Source organism: Lagenorhynchus albirostris, chromosome 6 (genome assembly GCF_949774975.1).
Source record: "Lagenorhynchus albirostris chromosome 6, mLagAlb1.1, whole genome shotgun sequence".
NCBI classification, from domain to species: Eukaryota; Metazoa; Chordata; class Mammalia; order Artiodactyla; family Delphinidae; genus Lagenorhynchus; species Lagenorhynchus albirostris.
This window is the reverse complement of record NC_083100.1, coordinates 8,853,965-8,876,473: the sequence shown is the minus strand read 5'-3', so window position 1 is coordinate 8,876,473 and position 22,509 is coordinate 8,853,965. Positions and strand designations below refer to the sequence as shown.

General features: G+C 37.8%; 1 protein-coding gene across 6 annotated transcripts in view; it reads left to right on the top strand.

Moving 5' to 3' along the window:
* CAB39 (calcium binding protein 39) overlaps nucleotides 1-22,509 on the top strand; it is an 86,447-nt gene that overhangs the window by 31,557 nt on the left and 32,381 nt on the right. For all 6 annotated transcript variants that reach the window (XM_060151887.1, XM_060151882.1, XM_060151885.1 and 3 more), the window contains one exon: nucleotides 4,373-4,528. In XM_060151887.1, coding sequence (XP_060007870.1) covers nucleotides 4,415-4,528 — 114 coding nt within the window. In that variant the 5' untranslated portion in view covers nucleotides 4,373-4,414. The remainder of the gene's footprint in view (nucleotides 1-4,372; nucleotides 4,529-22,509) is intronic.

Here is a 22,509-nt window from a genome sequence, read left to right as displayed (position 1 = left end):
CTAGTTATGTCTGAAACATAGTTTAGGCAAAACATAGTTTAAGAAGAAATTTGAATGTACAGAATAGTTGAGTGGCAGTGAAAACCCATATATCCATTTAGATTTAAAAATTAAGATTTTTACCATACTTCCAAGTTTGTGGTACTCTGGCTTAGAGGTAGTTGGCATATTTAGGGAACAGAAAGGACCTCAGCGTGGCTGGACCTCTGTGCGAGCCTCTGTGGGCTGTGCGAGTTGGAGATGGGTAAAGCTATGGTAGGGAATTTGGATTTTACCATAAGGGCAATGAAAAGTTATTGAAGGGCCTTACTCAGTGAACTCTTGCTGTTATTGTTCCCTAGAATTCTCTCAAACACGTATGACAAAGGAAGAAAGTGGGAAATGAGAGTCAGGCAGGTGAAAAGTGTCTTGTAACCATCTTATCCTTTGTTTAACCATTGCTACTTCCAGCTTTGGCATCTTCATACTCTTGGGATTGTCAGTTCCAAAACTCAGACATGTACCTGGGTGTTTCACATCCTTCAAGGAGACAGAACCCTGTGAATAGTTCTGCTTGATGGTGGACCAGGCCCCTTTCAAGGCACCGTCTCCACTCCTGGGAGAAAGCAGTGTGGGCTGGAGAGTTCACTCTCAGTGGTGCCTTTGCTATCATTTGAGCACTGTTGGAAGGTCATGAGTTATTCTGTGAAGGGATTCACTTCTATTACTTGTAAGGACTGAAGTAAGGAGACTGAAGCTTCATGTTCAACCCTTAAACTAAGTTTGTATGTGGTTCCAAATCTTCGTGTGGATTTCAGGTTGTTCTTTATTGTCTCTAAACTTAGTGATTCATGAGATCTAGGTTAGTCATCCATATTTTTTTTTAGCTGTGTGTGTGTGTGTGCACATGCACGTGTGTGTAACATTAAATAGCTTTCTTACTTATAGATCATGATCAAAGTTTGCTGGTTTTATTGGCTCTGACTTTGGAGATGAGTAAGATTAGTAAATTGGCAGCCTTACTTTTCTGTGTCATTCAGCCTTCCATGGAAATGTTTTATGAATAGTACTTTTTATGTATTAAGGATAGATTGTTTTATATTATTCATTGATTTCTTTACACTTAGTTTTTTTTTTTTTTTTTTTTTTTTTTTTTTTTGCAGTACGCAAGCATGTGGGGTCTTCCTGGACCGGGGCACGAACCCGTGTCCCCTGCATCGGCAGGCAGACTCCCAATCACTGTGCCGCCAGGGAAGCCCTACACTTAGTTTTATGTTTATCAAATTATACATGTGAAATTGAAGGACGCAAATAGTCACAAAAAGAGCTTGTAAGAAAAAATACCAGTTGCCCACTCTCTTCCTGCTCCCCAGAGGTACTCCCTCTTTTGATCAATTGTTTTGGGATCTTTCTCCCCATCTTTAATGAACATGCTTATATGACACATCCATGATTTCACCATATTATAACATTTGCCTCAATAGCTGCTTTTGTTTTCTTTATTAAAGTCAGGAACACGATAAATACTTAGTAGCTCTGTGCATATTAATCTAACATGTTTATTAAAACTTTTATTTCTTAATGCATTTCTCAGCCTTTTAGCAGTCAATGTTCTAGGCACATGTATTGGCTACCTACTTGGTCATCACTTAGCAGCCATTCATGAATTTTAAACTTTTCTATGTTTTCAATTAATTATTTAAAAAGTTGGAACGCTGAGTGGCATACATTAGCATAAGCTTAATGCAAAGCAGACTTAGACATAAGAAATTCTAATGCAGAAGTTTTAAGGGGTATTATTTCCTTGTTTTTGACCCCCCAAATCTGTCTTAGTTGTGTTGATCAAGAATTGGTGGATTTGAGGATGTAAATGAAAGAAATAAAAGGATTTGTTTAATTATTGCACTCAGGCTTTAAAGTAAGAACTATATGATATAGTTTTTATTTATACTTTTTTTTTTTTTTTGCGGTACGCGGGCCTCTCTCTGTTGTGGCCTCTCCCGTTGCGGAGCACAGGCTCCGGACGCGCAGGCTCAGCGGCCGTGGCTCACGGGCCCAGCGACTCCGCGACATGTGGGATCCTCCTGGACCGGGGCACGAACCCGTGTCCCCTGCATCGGCAGGCGGACTCTCAACCACTGCGCCACCAGGGAAGCCCAAAGTATAGTTTTATTAGTTTATATGTTCTGTAGAATCTTGACTGCCCAGTGTATTAATTAAGAGGAATGATTGTGTCATGCTTCCCCTTTCCCTCAACAAAAGCATTTTATATATGTATTCTCTTCTGCAGCTGTACTCTTTTTGCTGTGGACCAATATTTGGTGTGTGGTAGGACTTTTTTTTTTTTGGTAGGACTTTTTAAAACCCCCTTTGCCCTGGGAAGTCACTTCTTCCGCTGTTGAGTCAGAGCTGAAAATATCTCTGTTGCATGGCACCCTAACATTTCCTGCAAAATTCCATTAAACATTCCCACCTTTTACCCAGCATTGACTTATAGATCACTGCTATTATTTGTGGAGTACAAACAGGGAAGATTATGGTTTCATAGGACTTATCGTGAGTGTGAATCCACTCTGTTTATAGAGAAGCAGGCTGCATTGCCCCCTACCCTTCTTCAAAAAAAATAAAATAATTTTAAATAAATAAATAAATAAAAAGAAAAAAGTAATGGAAAAGAATGATCCAGAATTTGGGTCCCATCTTGCCAGGTAATCAGAGAGAAAAATGTAACAGCCACCTGTAGTTGATCCAAACTTCTTGTCATAGAAAAAATATTTGGAAGTAAATTTAGAACCTGTGTTTGAGGACATTTCCCTTTGGTTAATGAAGATGTGGTTTTAATGTGATCAAAAGAGGATTTATAAGCTGACAGAAGGTGAACTATATAGGTGATATTTGGGTATAGAGATTGGTCAAAACATCATATCAAAGCATGTCAAGAAATAACATACTTGTTCATGATTTAGTTGTAAGCTTCTTGTTAGCATTCATTTGCACGTTCTTTTCCCCTAAATGTTTATTTGTAAACAGATATGCAGTTCACTGTATCTCATACTTTAGAGAAAAAGCATTCCAATACTTTCTTCCAGTGAAGTCTTAGGCATAGGTCAAAGGAAGTGTTATGATGCTGTTCAACAGAGATATTTTATGTTGATGGGGGAAAAAAACCAAAGTAGGGTTGAGGTATCTGAGACCCACCTCTCCCCACTTTGGCAGAGGTGGGCAGTGGGTGCCAGGGATGGTGAAATATAGGAGTTTGGAACTCACAGTTTGAAAATCACTCATCTAAGTGATCTATAAGGTTCTTCGGAAAAGTGTTGTCTTTTGGTATCTTATATGAGATTGTTTAATGCCTGTGAGTGTAAATTATTTTAGTTTATTTAGTGAAAGAAATTGTAACTTCTGACATGTTCCAAAGTTACTTTCATTGCTTATCTTGTTAACTTTGTTTTTTTCATGGTGACCTTTTGGAATAGTTGATGTCCTCCTTTTGCATGATGTAATATTGTGGTTTATGTGGTTGAAATGTTGTTTTCTGCTACCTGCAAAATTTTAAGAACTTCCAGAAGTTCATTGTCCCCAGAATTTGTGCAGTGAGTTCCTTCATGGGATATAGTCATATCCAGGCAGAAAAAGTACACGTTGAAACCGTCACTTAAAGAATTTGAGGATCTGATGGGAGATATGTCCAAGGCTCTGTCCAAGGTTCTCTCCAGCCCTGAGACCATAGGATTGACTGAAGAGGAGGAAGGGTGTACCCACAGGATGCTGAAGAAGCAGCATCAGCATGAACACTGGAAAAGGCGCATCTGGAGAGACCTAGAGAGTGGGTCTGTTGCTAGTGCTTTTTGGCTAAGCTCCTTGCCTAACTTTTTACCTCAGTTTCCTCAACTGTGAAACAGAGATATCTATTAATTGGAGGTATAGTGTGGTGATTAAGGACGCTTTGGATCAAGACAGACCTGAGCTGGTTTTACCCCTTAGTACCTTGAGGCAGTTTCTTAATGTTATTCAACTCATTCAGTGTTACCTGTAAATGGGAGTAGAATTAATGTCCTCGGGGAATTGTTTGAAAAGATCCCATAGATGATGGATTCAATTGCTTAATAGGGAGCCTGGCGGTGCTAGTTACCCTCCATCATCAGCACCATCATGTTCCTCCTCAAATGGGTGGTTAGGAGAGCAGGGGATTAAAAAGGTATTTTGAAAAGTACAAAGTGTTCTGTAATTTTATTATCATTTCTTATATATTTGTGGGTTTCCTAGTACTGATTTTGAAAGCGATATAAAGTAACTTTCTCAAACACTGTTTTTCTTCTCAGATTAGGGTTTAGAAAGTATGTCTTCTATCCACCTCACTTTTTCTTACTTGTACCATGTGCTGTGTCCCCAGGTGAAGCAGGCAGAGCGCAGTGAGGCGCCGGTCGCTGCCGCCATGCCGTTCCCATTTGGAAAATCTCACAAATCTCCTGCAGACATCGTGAAGAACCTGAAGGAGAGCATGGCCGTGCTGGAAAAGCAAGACATCTCTGACAAAAAAGCGGAAAAGGTGTGTATTTGGCTTTATTTTATATTTTTAATCTTTTGATTAGGAGCAAATGTAAGACAAGTTATGAGGTGATTTCTAAAAATCAGTAAATCTCAATTTGGGTTTATTTGGGGTTTTTAAAATTTAGTCCTAAAGTGGCATTTGCTGGTGCTTAAACACCACGTGTTTTCTCCTGTACTGCCATCTAACAAATACATTTTTGACTTTTTTCTCAGTTTTTCATTTGAGGTTTTCAATTCTATTTAAATTTCGGGGTTTTTTTTTCATTGTTGATATAGTTTATCTCATTTCTGAAATCAGTGTTTCCACGGGTAGTCCTCTTAGGGAGATAACCTCTCCTGATTTTCTTTTTGTGTTCTCTGTATCCATGACAAGTATCTTCTTCTACCCAGTCACCACAGGCCAAAACCTGACTTTCATACCAATCTGTCCCCCCCCCAAAAATAATCATCTTTCAATAAATAGTATGAACCCCTACTTCCTAAGGGGTTTATGAATTGATCCCAACTTCCATTCCTACTTCACGAAAATCCTCATGACCTTTTTTATGGACCTTAGCAGTAGCCTCTTTAGGGCTCTTTCTGAAATATCTCCCCTGCTTTAAACCTTCAGTTCAGCCTTCTCACATAGTACACGAGACCCTTTGTGACCTGGCCTGTGCTTCTCTAGGTGAATTTCAACCCCTTTCTCCCTTTTTCTGTATGCTCTAACAATCTCAGCTTGTCTCTGTTCATTGAAAGCAATTAATAGCAAACAATTAGCCATACTGTCTTTGTCTTGTTTTCACCCCTGCACCATTTTCCCCTCAGCCCCCATTCATTTTTCAGAACCACCCAATTCATTTCTTTTTCCCGTATGGCTTCCCAGAATATTCCCTCTCCCGACCTTACCCTTACACTCTAAAATGAATCTACCATTTGGCCACCTCCTTTGGAAATGGCAGGAGTGCTGCCATCTTCAACATGAATTTATTCGTGTCATATTTTTTCTTCCTTACTAGACCTTGAGCTCTTTGACCCATGTGTCATTTCTGGCCCACCTGTGCCCTCCACAGTACCTGTCTCCCATGGGCTGGATGCCTGATGATTCACTGGATGAGTGTTTTGATTGGAACAGGATTTTCCATCCTATCTTTTATTTTAGCAGGTTGTTTTTTGTTTTGAGTTGACACTTAAACTGCTTAATTTCTACCATCTTTTTAAGTCTAAGACTGTGGTTTACCTGTATTCTTATAAAGAAAGGAATTTCGCGCTCGTGGGATTAAGATTTGTAATTATAGGCTATTTAGTTGTATCTTTCTGTCACTGGAAGCAATCTACAATTAGTGAAATTTTCTATAATTCAATTTTACTTTAGATCTTCCATGGAAATTCTAGACAGTTTCTTGCGTACCTTAGTAAGAGATGTAGATAAATGTTAATAATATGATGAAACTAACTTCTTTTAAAGATGGCTGTTATGTTATTTTGGTTGAAGTATATGAAGAAAATCTGGCCTCATACAGATGCATAATTGGAAAAGAGAGGAGTATTTTAATAGCCTTTCAGATAATTTTGAATATTTTTTGATACCACAGCAAAATTCAACAGTTGATAGTTTCTTGGTTGTAATAGACTCAAACTGTATAAATGAACTTTTCGTACTCAGTACTTTGAAAAGGTCCTTTATCCATGCATGACTTTGTAACATGCACTGGTCATTTAGAAAATATTGGATCACTGAGTTACATACATCTTCCAAACGTTGACACATTATTCAGTATCAAAAATTCACATTTTAAAATATCACCACTGTGATCTCATCAGAAAAGTATAAGTTTTGGAAAGTGGTCAAACTTACTTATGTTGTATTCAAATTTCAAAATTCAAATCTGGCAACAAATACTGTTCGTTGGTTGTTTTCCTTAAGGATACAGGTTCACTTTGTTTATTTTTGAGAAAATGTCTGCCAAATATACAAGCCGGAATAATTTGTCAGTTTTTCTTTCAAGGAAAAGTGATGTTCCATAAAGAAAATAGTTTGTTCAGCTCATAGCTCAAACATTATCATACAAGTACTTTTCTTCAAGACAAGCAGTCTTCAGTAAGGGGCAGAAGGTGCTTTATGTGTACTTCCTATTTATCACACCAAGTGTTAAAAAGTTGTATGTATACTCAGGTCAAAATTTAATAAAATGAATTTTTTTCCTGCTTTCTCATGACACTCTTAAGTGAAACAGTTTTTTGAAGCTGAGTGCGTGATGATGAAAACTACAACGATAACTACTACAGTTTGTTGTCACTGCCTTGACTTAGGCTAGAGGTCAACACCATCAGTGCAAATGGCAACGGTGGAAAAAGGCAAATTATGTGTTTACATTGATATGAAAGCAGTTTTGACCTCATGGACCCCTTGAAAGGGTCTCAGGGAACCTTTTTTGGTAACACAGAGGTTGAGAATTCTTGCTCTAAACATAAGCAAGAATAGACCTCCTGCTAAATAAAGCAAAGAAAATTAGTTAAATTTATGAAAAATAAATTTTATTTCAAAGGAAGGGGACAACTCTGAAGATTGAGGAGCAATCAATGCAAATTACTTTTCTGAAATAGATTAGAAATAGGGAGGAAAACCCTGAACTTTCTGATTTCACTGTCTTATCAAGATTCAGAAGGAAATAGCACTAATGCAAATGGTGAAGAGGGAATGAGACCTGAAAACAATGGAGAGATGAAAATACAACCTCTAAATTAAAAACCACGAAAAGCAACTTCGACATCATACTTAAGACTGAAAACTTGAATGTAGTCCCATTAAAACTAGGGTGCTTGCTATGACTTTTTATCTAGAGTTGTTCTGGAAATTCTAGGCAACGCATAAAGAAACAGTTTAGAAATAAAAAACACAGCTATTTAAAATAAAGAGGGGAAATTACAATGTTGAGATATTCATATATCTTTACAAAACACAAGAGAATCAGTGTGAAAATGCGAGTTCACTAGGGCAGCTAAATACAAAATGCATAGCTTCCCTAAATACCATCAAAACGATCTAGAAATTGTAATTTTTTTTTAAAAAGTATTTTATTTACAGTAGCAACAACAAAAAAATAAGGTGTCTGGGAATACTTTCATCAGGAAGTATGCAGAACCTATATGAAGAGAACTATAAAACCTTATTCAGAGGTACAAAAGAATACTTGGTCCATGTTATTGGATGGAATATAGTTAAGATGCCATTTCTTATCAAATTAATTTTTAAGCTTAAAGCAGTTCCATTCACATCACAGCAGGATCTTTTTGTACCCTGACAAAAAATGATTCTGAAGTTGTGGAAGAGTTAATAAAGTAGCTACAAAGTTGTGCTGGAATTTAAGGAATATGAATTCTACTTTGTTTTGAAGCAAAACACACATTTCACACATCCACTCACAGTCTTTCCAATCATGGTTAATGATACGCCATCCTTCTAGTTGTTCAGGCCAAAAGTCTTGAGTCATCCATGACTCCTTTCACACTTCCCAGATCCAATTCATGAGCAAATACATCCACTTTATTGCGGGGGGGAAGGGGGGTGTTAAAAAGCCAGACTCTAATGACCACTTCACCCCGTTTTCTTAGTCACTACCTGGGTCTGAGCTACCATTATCTTTGCTCCGGATTACTGTAGTATTCTTCTAACTGGTCTCCCTTGCCTTTCCACAACCATAGTGATTCTTTCAAAACATGAGTCAAATAATATTTCCCTTAGAGTAAAAGTCAGAATCCTTACAAGGGCTGAACTAAGTTCTACAGGTCAAATCCTGCCTAGGCCTGTTTTTGTAAGGCTCATGAGCTAAGAATGGTTTTTACATTTCTAAAGGGTTGGTTTAAAAAGCAAAGAAGATTATGCAACAGAGACTTTATGTGGCCTATAAAGCTTAAAATATTTCCTGTCTGGTGCTTTTACCAAAAAATAAACGCCCACCCTTGCCCTGGGCAGTCAGGCCTGTGACCTCAATGGTCCCTTCTCCTAGTATTCCCCCCACATTGGCTTGCTTTTCCTTGTGTACTTCAGCCACACTCCTGCCTTATGGCTTTTGCATTGGGCTGTCCCCTTTACCTAGAATGTTCTTTCTCCAACTCTCTGCTTGGCTAACTCCATACTCACAGAAATAGTGAGATAAATGACCCTTCTCAAGAGATCTACCCTGTTGGTCCTAGTATCTTCCATATAGTTTTGTGTTTATTAATTATCTTCCCCTGTAATTCAGGATGCTTAGTGGACACTTTTCCTGATTGGATGAATAATTATACCCAGTGGATCTGATTAGTGGATAACTCTGAGCACCTAGGCAGGGTTTTGGTGATCTGTTGCAGGATACTGTCCCCAACTTTAAACTTTTAATAACATTTATTGTCACTGATTTATCTGAGGAGAATTAAAAGGTTTAATTAGCGGAGCTTGTGAATGATAAAAATTGGAGAAGGATAGGAAACTCTATAGGTGACTAAATCAGGCACCAAAGAAGGGTCAATGAGCTGGGGGTAGTGGGGCAGGAGTTGGAGGAAGGACATGATTGTAACTGATAAAATGCAGTACAGATGAAAGTATAGCTCTGTACTAGGGTCTAAACAGATGAGATACCAAAGGAGAAAATACAACATAATTACTAAAAATATTTGATTAAACCAAAAGAAGGCAGAAAAAGAGGGAAAAATGACTTTAAGGAACAGATGGAACAAATGGAAAACAAATAGCAAGATGATAAACTCAAATGTACCATATCAATAATCACATTAAGTATAGATGGTCTGAACACCCCAATTAAAAGGCAGAGATTGTCAGGTTGGACAAAAAAGTCCTATCTGGATGGACCTAGAGATTATCATATTAAGTGAAGTAAGTCAGACAGAGAAAGACAAATATCATATGATATCACTTACGTGAAATCTAAAAAAAAAATGATATAAATGAATTTATTTACAAACCAGAAATAGACTCACAAACATAGAAAATAAATTTATGGTTACCAAAGGGGGGGTATAGCAGGGATAAATTAGGAGTTTGGGATTAACATACACACATCACTATATATAAAACAGATAAACAACAGGAACCTACTGTATAGCACAGGGAACTGTATTCAATATCTTATAATAACCTATAATGGAAAAGAATCTGAAAAAGAATATTATATATATGTATAACTGAATCACTTTGCTGTACACCTGAAACTAACACAACTTTGTAAATGAACTATATTTTGATTTTAAAAAATGGTTAAAAAAAAGAGAAAAAATCCTAACTATATGTGCCTACAAGAAATGTACTTAAAGTGACAATGACACAATTAGGTTACAAGTAAAAGGATGGAGAAAGATATACCATGTTAACACTTGTCAAAAGAAAACTGGAGGGGCTCTATTAATATCAGACAAAAATAGATTTCAGAGCAAAGAATATTATCCAGGATAGTTATTTCATGATAAAATAGGGGTCAGTTAATCCAAGGGACATAACAATCTTAAATGTTTATGCACCTAATAACAGCTTTAAAATAAAGCAAAATAAAGCAAAAACTGATAAAACAAGAAGATGAAACCATCAAATCCACAATTATAATTGGAGATTTCAGTACCCCAATCTCAATGACTGATAGGCAGAAAATCAGCTAGTAAAAGGCTAAATGTATGTGACATGTACCTGTGATCACAGTGGAATTAAATTAGACATCAATAACAGAAAGAGCCTTGGAAATATTCCAAAATATTTGGAAACTAAATATCATACTTACAAATAATTCATGGATCAAAGTTATTTGAGTGGAATAAAAACATAGCAGAGCTAGTGAGATGTTGCTAAAGCATTACTCAGAAATTTTATAGCACTAAATGCATATGATAGAAAAGAAGAAAGGTCTCAGCTTCTACCTTAAGAAAGTAGAAAAAGGAGAGCAAATTATAAAGTAAGGAGAAAGGATATAAATAAAGATCAAAGCAGAAATTAGTTAAATAAAAGCCAGAGCAAAAAATAAAACCAAAACTGGTTCTATCAGAAGTTGAATAAAATTGATAAAATCTAGCTAAGACTCATCAGGAGATAAAAACAATTACCAATATCTGGAATAAGAGAGCTGACATCACTACAGATTCTACAGGTATTAAAAGGGTAATAAGGAAATATTATGAACAACTACTTGCCAATAAATTTAACAACTTAGATGAAATAGGCAAATTCCTTGAAAGACACAAATGGCTCAAACTCACTCAAGAAAAAAATAGATAACCTTAATAGCCCTGTATCTATTAAAGTAATTCAAAATTTAGTTAATCTTCCCACAAAGAAAAATCTAGGCACAGATGGCTTCACTAGAGATTTCTACCAAACATTTAAGGGAAATATAACACAATTTCTACACAAACTTTTCCAGAAAATTTATGAGGAATAGTTCTTAACTCATTCTATGAGTCCACGATTATCCTGATACCCAAATCAAAGACATTACAAGAAAACGACAGACTAATATCCCTCATGAACATAGACGCAAAAATTCTAAACCAAATTTTAGCATTCCTGATAAAAACTCTGCAAACTAGGATAGAAGAGAACTTCCTTGACCTAGTAAAGGGCATCTATAAAAACCCTATGGGTAGAGAATGGACTTGAGGACAGCGGGAGTGGGAAGGGTAAGCTGGGATGAAGTGAGAGAGTGGCATGGACATACATACACTACCAAATGTAAAATAGCTAGTGGGAAGTAGGTGCATAGCACAGGGAGTTCAGCTGTGGGCTTTGTGACCACCTAGAGGGATGGGATAGGGAGGGTGGGAGGGAGGCGCAAGATGGAGGTGATATGGGGATATATGTATATGTATAGCTAATTCACTTGTTATAAAGCAGAAACTAACACACCATTGTAAAGCAATTATACTCCAATAAAGATGTTAAAAAAAAATCCTACAGGTAGCATTATACGTAATGGTAAAAGGCTCATTTATCTCTAAGATCACTAATAAGACAGGGATGTCCACTTTCACCTCTTCTATTCAACTTTGTACTTGTAGATTGCAGACTATGCAGTCAGGCAAGAAAAAGAAATAAAAGGCATGGAAAGAAAGAAGTAAAAACCTGTATTGATGACATGATCACCTACTCAGAAATGAAGGAATCTACAAAAACCGTAGTTGAGTTACTGTATGAGTTTAGCAAGGTTACAGGTTATAATATTGATATACAAAGAGCAATTGTATTTCTCCGTAGTAGAAATGACAGAACCAAAGTTGAAATTTAAGAGTATCATTTGGAATAGCATCAAAAAATATGAAACAGAGATACTCTGACAAAAGAAATGAAAGACCTGCACACTAAAAACTACAAAATATTGCTAAGAGAATGAAAGACCTTAGTAAGCGAGAGATACACTTTATTCATGGGTTGGAAGACTCAATATTGTTAAAATGTCAGTTCCCTCCCAAATGATTTATAACTTCATTGTAATCCCAGTGGACTTTTTAATAGAAATTGACAAGTTGGTTCTAAAATATATATGCAAATGCAAAAGACCTAGAATAAAACAGCTTGGAACAAAAAGTTGGAGGGTTCACACCATCTGATTTCAAGAATTATAAAGCTGGGGTAATCAAAGCAGTGTGATATCAACATAAAGACATATTAGATAGACAAATAGATCAGTAGAACAGAATAGAGAATCCAGAAAGAAACCTACACATGTATGGACAATTTTTGACAAAGGTGAGAATGCAATTCAGTGGAGAAAGGACAGTAGTTTCAACAATTGGTGCTGAAACAATTTGATAGCCACGTGCAAAAAATATGTTGGACCCATGCCTCATACCATATACACAAATTGATTCAAAATGGATCACACAACCAAATGTAAAACCTAAAATTATAAAGCTTATAGAGAACAGGAGAAAAATCTTCATGACCTTGGGATAGGCAAAGAATTCTTAGATATGACACCAAAAGCATACTCAATAAAAGAAAAAAATAATAAGTTGGAATTCACCAACACTAAAACCTTCAACTCTTCAGAAGACACTGTTGAAAGCATGAAAAGACAAGTCACAGACTGAGGAAAATTTTTGCAAAGCATATATTTGATAAAAGGTTACATTGAGAATATGTGAAAAAAGAAAAACAATCCAGTAAAAAAAAAAAAAAATGGATTAAGTATACAGTTCACCAAAGCTGATACACAGATTTCAGATAAGCACTTGAAAAGATATTAATCTTAGGAAATTGCAAAGTAAAGCTATGATGAGATACCACTTCACACCTATCAGAATGGCTAAAATTGAAAATACTGGCTATATCAAATGCTGGTGGTTATGCAGAGCAACTGGAACTGCTGGTGGGAAAGTAAGATAATACAACCACTTTGGAACAAAGTTTGGCCGTTTCTTGAAAAGCTAAACTTACATCTAGCCCTTTCACTCCTAGGTATTTACCCAAGAGAACAAGAAATATATGTCCATACAAAGACTTCTACATAAATGTTCATAGCAACTTTATTTGGAATATCCAAAACAGGAAATTGCCCAGGTCTGTGAATAAACCTGTTGTGACACATCCATAGAATAGAATACTACTCAGCAATAAAAAGGAATGAACTATTGCTGTACACAACAATATGAATGAATCTCAAAATAATTGTGTTGAGTGAAAGAAGCCAGACTATAAATAGTACATAATGTATGATTCTGTTTATACAAAACTCTGTGAATAACCGTAATGACAGAAAACAGATCAGCGATTGCTTTGGGGTTGGCAGGGATGTATGTGGAGGGTTAGAGTGGGGTTGGTGGTATGAGGGGATTACAGTGGAATCATGGTGGTGATGGGCATGTTCACTGTCTCGAGGGCTTCAGAGGTGTGTACAAAAGACCAAAGTTATCAAATTGTACTCTTTTAAATATGTGTGCTTTGTTGTATGTTAATTATAACTCAATGAAGAGAGTAAAAGACTATCCGTGTACCAACTGAGATATAGGTGGCTTAGAAACCACAGATGTTTGCCCTGAGAATAAATAGATCATGTAATAAAGCACCTAAAAAAGACTATTGAAAACCTAGGTTGCAATAATAGAAAAACACTAAATTCAAAATGATCATCTTCTGCTCTGTGTAGATAATAAGTCCATATTTGAGGATGTAGAGAAACCAGAGTGTATTGAGAGGGGAGTGACCAGGTTAGTACAGAAATTCAAAGTTCTGCCATGAGAAACAGTTGAATGAACTGGAGGTGTGATGTAGAGAAAGAATAAAATTTGAGCCCTAGAGCTCTTAGTAAAATGTTTTTAGGGGATCATCTAATATCAGATAAGGGAAGCTTCCAGACAGTGACAGGAGATAGAATTAAAGCCCTGTGAGTGGAGGAAAAACAGGGAGTCCAATTTCATCCTGATATTAGGGAAAATAATAAGTAGAAGTTGGCTTCCATGGGAGATCGCAAGGTTCCTGTTTCTGGATGTGTATTGGTGTGGGCTAGGTGGTCACTTAGGTCTTTTAGAAGGAATTCAAGCTTTGTACGATTGACACATTGTTATATCCAACGCCATATTTTGCAAGGTGCCTTTGTAGAGAATAGGCCTCCGTCTTATTTTGAGGTAGAATTATTTGTTGTTATTATTCTCACGATCCACATGAAGAAAGCTCTTGTTTCCTAGAACACCTGTTATATTAGAATCAGAGGTGGTATTCACTCCTAGCTCTGCCAAACCCATGGTAAAATTTTGTCTGTTTTTGCTTTATTCATTATATCCATGGGCATTTTCTCACTCATTTCTTGTGATCTTGTAGACAAAATGATAAATATAACGTTTGAGTGTTTCTTTCTTTGTAGTGTGTTGATGTTTTTACTTGTTCTGTATGGTACACAGTTGCCATATTAAGACTTGTCTATAATACAAATAGATTACTCCCTTAGGAACTGTGCCATACCTTTTAAAGAGAATTTGAAAACTACTTTCCTTATACTTTTAGAAAACACGGTTTATCTTACCATCTCTATTTTTAGGTAATTGGGGCATGGGCGTGGGGTGGAGTGGAATTTGTTCTTTCATTGCTGACAGCCCCATAGATCTGCATACATAATGACTGGTTACACACTCTGCCCACTGCATGCTATGTAAAGGAGGTATAGCTGCCTTGCTCAGCTTATCCTTGGTTCCCTTCATCACTATGAATACATGTGTTCACAGTGTTGAATAGCTATATTCACTCATTTCATGAGAGGAGTAAGTTTGCTGGCATATTTAAGAGGGGGGAAGGGAATAGCCTTTTCATAGCATAGCCATCTAACAGTGACTCATGGTTACTAAACTTGTTTAGAGTAATCTTTGACACCAGAAGGTTATTAATAGGTTTTTTTTTTAGTCCATGATCTTTCAGCTTAGTATACGCAGACATTTTCTTTAGTGGAGAGACACATATGTGTGTAGGATTTTTTTTTAATTTAGAAATTAATATGATAATAGAATTGGTCTCATTATTAAGTATTTGGCACCAGCAATATTTCTCAGTTTACTTTTAGATTCCATCTCACATCCTTTATCTTAATTTACTTTAAGAACTTCCTTTTTTTAATGAGATCATCTAATCCCTTTTTGAGAATGAATTAATATTTAAGGCAGTAAAATAGATTGATATATATTTAGAGGACTTTGTTTAAAATGATTCTTTTGCTAAAGAGTGGGTATAGTGGGATAGGGAGGGTGGGAGGAGGGAGATGAAAGAGGAGAGAGATATGGGAACATATGTATATGTATAACTGATTCACTTTGTTATAAAGCAGAAATTAGCACACCATTGTAAAGCAATTATACTCCAATAAAGATGTAAAAAAAAAGTGGGTATAAAGAAACTCAAAAAAAGAGAAGAATATAAGACAAAATAATAAATGATTTAAGCCTCCTCCTCCTCAAAAAATCTGGGTTCTTTGAGGCATTTCTCAATAATAATAACTAGTTACGTGTAAATTATACATGTAAATTATAAGTTACGTGTAAATTATACACTTGATTGTGTAAACTAATAGGGAACAGAAGCAAGGAAAATTCTGCTTAATCATTTCAAAATTGCTTCTAAAAAAGATGACTATAAAGAATGATTTGCATTTGAATTATGTTTCCTTATGCTGAGCTCCATCCTTACAGTAGTTAGCAGGACAGTTTTTTTTGCAAAAGATAACAATAAGAGTAATTACTGTCATCACTTCCATTGTCATCTTTTGCAGAAGATTCCCAATTTGATTGAATTCATAGACATTTTAGTGCCCTTATATATATATATGGGCAGATAGATGGACACGTGGATCAAGTTTTGTCCCTGTTCTTAAGGAGTTTATAAGCTAGTAGAGGAAATAGGTATGTAAAACAATATAGTGTAGAGATACTTGGAGGTATGAGTGAAATTCTATGGGAACCAAGAGGATAAAGCAGTTACTACCTCTGTCAGAGACGGGTACATTAGATAGCATTAGGTGACATTTGAAGTGGTTTAAAGGTGTTTGGCAGGCAGAGAGTGAGAGGGAACAGAATGTGAAACAGACTAAAGCATGGCATATCCAGAAAACAGTGACAAGTTTAGGGTGACTATAGGAGTTACTAGAGGAGAATGGTAGGAAGTGAAGCTAGAGATGTAGATTGTGGTAGATTGAAAAGTGCCTTATTTACAACCTAAAGATAGACTGAGGGAGCTGAAGAAATCTGCAGTTGTTGTTGTCCTGCTTTGTTTTAAATCTTTATCGTTAGATAATTTTTAATTCACAGGAAGGTGCAAAAAAGTATACAGGGTGATCCCATGTACCTTATACCCAGTTTCCCGCAATGTTAACATCTTACATAACTATATACAGTATCAAGACCAGGAAGTTGACGTTGGTGTAGTCCACAGGCCTTATTCACATTTCACCAGCTTTACAGTTTTGTGAGTGTATGTGTGTAGCTCTGTGCAGTTTTATCACACGTGTAACCACTACCACAATCAAGATGCAGAGCTCTTCCATAACCGCAAGGCCCCCTCCTGCTATCCCATTATAGCCACACCCATCTCCTCTCCCCCATCTCTAACCCTTGCTGGCAACCACTAATCTGTTCTCCCAACCTATAATTTTGTTATTTCAAGAATGTTTTGTAAATAGAATCCTATAGTATGTAACATTTTGAGATTGGCTTTTTTGCCCATTCACCTTAATTCCCCATATATCTGTGCAAGTAGTTGTGAATATCAATAATTACTTTTGATTGCTGAGTAGTATTCCATTCCATGAATGTACCATAGTGTGTACATAGGGTAAATGTTTAACCATTCACCCTTTGAAGGACATCTAGAGTGTTTCCAGTTTGGGCTATTACAAATAAAGCTACTATGAACATTTTCATACAGGTTTTGTGTGAGCATAAGTTTTCCTTTCTGTAGGATAAATGCCCAAGAGTACAATTCTTGGGTAAGATCATGTTTAGTTTTTTTTTTTTTTGCGGTACGCGGGCCTCTCACTGCTGTGTCCTCTCCCGCTGCGGAGCACAGGTTCTGGACGCACAGGCTCAGCGGCCATGGCTCACGGGCCCATCCTCCCGGACCGGGGCGTGAACCCGTGTCCCCTGCATCGGCAGGCGGACTCTCAACCACTGCACCACCAGGGAAACCCCATGTTTAGTTTTATAAGAAACCCACCAACCTCTTTCCCATTACATTCCTACTAGTAATGTTTCAAAGTCAGAGATGGGGTGAGGTTGGAAGTGTTGTAAAGATAGACATAATGGCAAAAGATTAACTTGATAAGAGGACTCTGATGACAAGGAAAGCTTAAGGGTAAGGAGGAGAAGCAAGATGTGAGACTAGATTTCTGAGGGAGGATTGAAAGGATTTGATGGGTGTCCACATTTAACTTCAGGTTCACATATCCTTTGGCCTTTACTTCTACCCACCAGATATTTTTCAGAGCATGAGTGAATAAACTGTGGCCCAGGTCAGCCCATTACTTGGTTTTGTAAATAAAGTTCTATTGGAACACAGCCATACCCATTCATTGACACATGGTCTGTGGCTGTTTTCCTGCTGCAGTGGCAGAGTTGAGTAGTTGTGACAAAAACCATATGACCCACGAAAAGAGAGCTACGTACATATCTAAAGAAACTTGATAAGATACTTCTTTTAAAATTTTATTTATTTATTTTTGACTGCGTTGCGTCTTGGTTGCAGCATGCGGGCTTCTCATTGCAGTGGCTTCTCTTGTTGGGGAGCACAGGCTCTAGGCTCACGGGCTTCAGTAGTTGTGGCATGTGGGCTCTAGAGCGCAGGCTCAGTAGTTGTGGTGCACGGGCTTAGTTGCTCTGCGGCATGTGGGATCTTCCCGGACCAGGGCTCGAACCCATATCCCCTGCACTGGCAAGTGGATTCTTAACCACTGCACCACCAGAGAAGTCCTGATAAGATACTCTTGATGAGATAGATTATAACAGGATTCTTATTGCGTGAGAAATCGGGGGTGTGGTGTGCAAGGCAAGTGTTGTTCTGTGTTTGTTTTGCCTTGTTTTTTAAGGGTTTTTTTTTTTACCCATTTTTAAAAATTGAAGTATAGTTAATTTACAATGTTGTGTTAGTTTCAGGTGTACAACAAAGTGATTCAGAAATATATATGTGTGTGTATATTCTTTTTCAGATTCTTTTCCATTATAGGTTATTACAAGGTATTGAACATAGTTCCCTGTAGTGTACAGTAGATCCTTGTTGTTTATCTGTTTTATATATAGTAGTGTGTACGTGTTAATCCCAAACTCCCAATTTATTGCTCTTCCCTTCCCCACACTGTCCCCTTTGGTGACCATTAAATTTGTTTTCTGTGTCCGTGAGTCTGTTTCTGTTTTGTAAATAAGTTCATTTATATCATTTTTTTTAGATTCCACATAGAAGTGACATCATATGATACTTGTCTTTCTCTGTCTTACTTCACTTAGTATGATAATCTCTAGGTCCATCCATGTTGCTGCAAATGGCATTATTTCATTCTTTTTTATGGCTGAGTAATATTCTTGTTTTGCTTTTAAACTTAATGTTCCACAGACGTGCAAAGGGTGCTCTGGAGAAGCAAGCAGGCCATGGTTTCAGGTGTTCTTTCTCCCTTCATCCACTTTTTCAATTTTACCTTATCCTTATTGGTATGTTAGGGTTCTACACAAGATCTTTACTTTGAAAAATGATGGCAGCAGGATTAGGAAGTGTGATTATCAGTGGCCCCCAAAAGCACTTAAAAACCACTGATTTCGATGACTTCTGACATCTCTTCAACACTTAAGATATTGTGATTCCATACTGAGGCATCCCTTCAGACTTAACATATTCAACTCAAAAATTCATTTTCTCTGCCCCAGAATTGGTCTCTCTCTTCCTGAGTGACTGGTTTAAGAAATATTGCCTTTCTGGCTCAAAACCTTAGAGTCATCAGATTCTTTCTCTTTACTTAAGTATCTTTTTGACAAAGTCCTGTTCGTTTGAAACCATTACGTGAGGGGAGAGGAGGCCGAAATTTGCAGCTTCTCCCTCTTTCCCTTTTTGTAAGCACTCTGTAGGTAATGTGGGAGCGTGGGTGTGTGGGTACATATGTGTGTGCAAGAGATCTATGCTTCCTTCATTAAGCCTGATAGTTTTAATTGATTTCTATATTTCTGTCTATATGAAGTGTTATGTTTTAGTAATATGTTCATTCCAAAAATTCAGAAAATTCAACAGAGTATAAAAGGCAAAATAAAGCTCATCCTAATTCCACTCCCACATGAAATGACTACTGTTAAGATAGTGGGATATCCTCGCAGATTCTCATGCATATTCTAGCTCTCTCCCTCTCTTTCTGGGGCCGGTAAGTTACTAAACGCGAGGTCATGCTATTCTAGGTCCTTGTTTGTTTTTTAATTTTTAAAAAAATATTTATTTATTTATTTTTGGCTGCGTTGTGTCTTCGTTGCTGCGTGTGGCTTTCTCTAGTTGTGGCGAGCGGGGGCTACTCTGCGTTGCGGTGTGCGGGCTTCTCATTGCGGTGGCTTCTCTTATTGCAGAGCACTGGCTCTAGGCACGCGGGCTCAGTAGTTGTGGTGCACAGGCTTAGTTGCTGTGCAGCATGTGGGACCTTCCTGGACCAGGGATCGCACCCGTGTCCCCTACATTGGCAGGTGGATTCTTAACCACTGCGCCACCAGCGAAGTCCCTGTTTTTTAATTTTAGTGTTAACATCTTTGCATGTCAGTATAGATCTACTTAATTGTTTTTAAAGCTTGCCATAATCTTCCATTTTATGGGTACACCATGATTTAACCAGTTCAGTGGGATAACTTGTAGTTCTGATCCTTTGCTATTGTAAATGACACTGCTTGTACGTAACATCTTTGTGTAATTATGTTTCCCCAGGGTGAATTCCCTAGAAGTATAATGGGTGATTCAGAGGGATTGCACCTTTTAAGGCTTTTTGATACATTTTGCTAAATTGCCCTCCAATAAAGTTGTACCAATATATTTTTCCACTACCAGTATATCTTCTAGAAGTCTTTGCCTCTAATAGGAGGGGGAAAATGTTTCATCATTTTAAGTTAATATCACGATAAAGTAGAATATTTTCTTTTAAGGTTATTAGCCTTTTAATTTCTCAATTAGCCATATCTATACTTTAAGCGTTTTACTCTTGCTGTGTTTAAGTGTGCTTTATATATTGGTAAGTTGGGCTTAACAAGTAACTTTATCTATTAAAAATTGGGAGCCAAGGGGAGGGCAGACCCAGTGTTGTACTCCAGCAGATAAACCCTGTACCTCCATCTGTGATGAGACACCTCCCACCGTAAGGCCAGTTTGGGATCTACTGAGTAGTTGGGCCTTGTTGGGTCCAGAAGAGGTGTGGGTGATAAGGGCTACGAGCACTTCAGTGATGTGGTCTGGAAGCATTTGCGGGTGAGTGAGTAGCTCCTCTGGTCTTCTAAAAATGTGTTTTTGTATCACTACTTGGTATCTGAGTGGTTGCCACTGATGACGGTAAAATGGTACAGGGATGGGTACTGTGGAAACATTGGGTTTAAGGCAAGAGATTTAGTATGAAATCTGAATTCTTGGAAGTCTTGAAATAGGCCACTTGTACAAATGTTTGGCTTGCTAGTTGCTTTTTTTCCACCTCGCTGTATTTTTTTAAAGAGAAAACAGGCAGTGGGAAGTCTCACAGCCTTACTTCTAATTGGGGATATCATTATGGGCATGACGCTTAAAATTTTGAAGTAGTTACTTGTCTCCTCACCCTGGGAGGGGAAGAAGTATAGTTGTGATATTGTTACTAGTGAGGTGAGAGTAGTAGGTGTGAACTTTGGAATATTGGTTACTGCTTAAGTAGATCCTGTACCTTAAATTGTTTAATTTTTAAGTATTTTTAAAAGATACTAAGTAGAAATAAAGTCGTTATCAACTGGTTGTGGAAGTCACTGAGGCTTCATGGTACAGGATTAGTATGCCTGCCCTGCACCCTACCCCGGCCTTGACTCTGAGCAGCTCTGCCAAGCCTCAGACTCCTTCCTCCATGACTCTGCTCAGCTGGGTGTCCCCAGACTCCCACTATATATGTGGCTGCTTAGTAGAATCATACAGGGTAAACCACTTCTCAGAAGCCGCAAGAAAACAATCAGGAGCTTAAAATTCTGTGTCTCTCACCTAGACGAGTCAGCAGTGTGTGAGTTAGTGAGGCACAGTTCACATCATTTTCCAGTCAAGTGAATGGGCTTATCATGAGGGGGGTGCTTCTCACATGTTTCTCTTCATCACCATGTATTTATTAAAACAGTTGGCTACTGTTAGTAGACTGTACCCATGAAACATAATATAAGGCTCACTGGCCACATAAGTGTAGCATCTGTGTCTCAGAACACCATGTTCTACTGACAAAATGTCCTAGACAATTCAGTTATTTAACAAAATCATGAAGTCAGACCGTGTGTAAATCACTGTCTCAGTCACATTGGAGGGAGGAGGGTGTAAAGAAGTGTAAGCAAGCCCTTTCTAAAGCCCTTGAATGTATGTTAGGGAAATGAGAGGTGCAGATGAGGAGATAGAGCACTGCAAGGCCAGGGGCTGAGACAAGGTAGCAGCTGCTGTGGCATCAGGAGGAGAATGGCAGGAGGGGGGAATGGGCTGTGAGAGGGGAGAGGAGTAGTGTGAGCATTTGGGGTCACTTGAGAAGAGACAAAGCCTCCAGGGCGAGAGAGTGAGAGTAGATGACGGGGCAGAAGAGAATTGGGAGAACCTTTATTTGGAATTTGAGATCTTAAGAAATGGAATAGATCCCACCAGGCGTCGGGCCCAGCAACCTTGCATGAGGCCACACAACTGGCAAAATTGCAAGGGGGGACTTGAGGCAAGGCCAGCCTCCTTTTCATGTAGGAGCCCTTTCCCCAGCACACATATATAGAGCCACCAGCCTGGGGATTACGGAGGGCTGCCTCTTACCTGTGAAGTAGAAGCAAAATAAGAGGATTGATTAGCTTTTAAGGCTGATAAAATGATTACAAAAGAGTACCCTTCACCCTGCTTCCCCAGATGTTAACATTTTATGTAGCCACCGTGCAATGATTAAATCAGGAAGCTAACATTGATACAATACTGTTGACTAATCCACAGACCTTTTTCAAATTTCCGCAGTGTCTGCTAATGTCCTTTTTCTGCACCAAGATGCAGTTCAGGATCACACATTGCTTTTAGCTGTAACATCTACTTACTCTCCTTTAATCAGGAACAGTTTCTTTGTGTTTGACATCATGACCTTGACACTTTGGAAAAATACTGGCCACTTATTTTGTAGAATGTTCCTTAATTTGGGTTTGGCTGATGTTTCCTCATGATTCAATGCAGGTGATGCCTTTTTGGCAAGAAAGACCACAGAAGTGATGCCATGCCCTTTGCAGCGGGTCCTTTCAGGAGGCACACGAGGCCAGTAATCTCAGTACCATTCATGATGATCACATGGTTAAGTGGTGTCT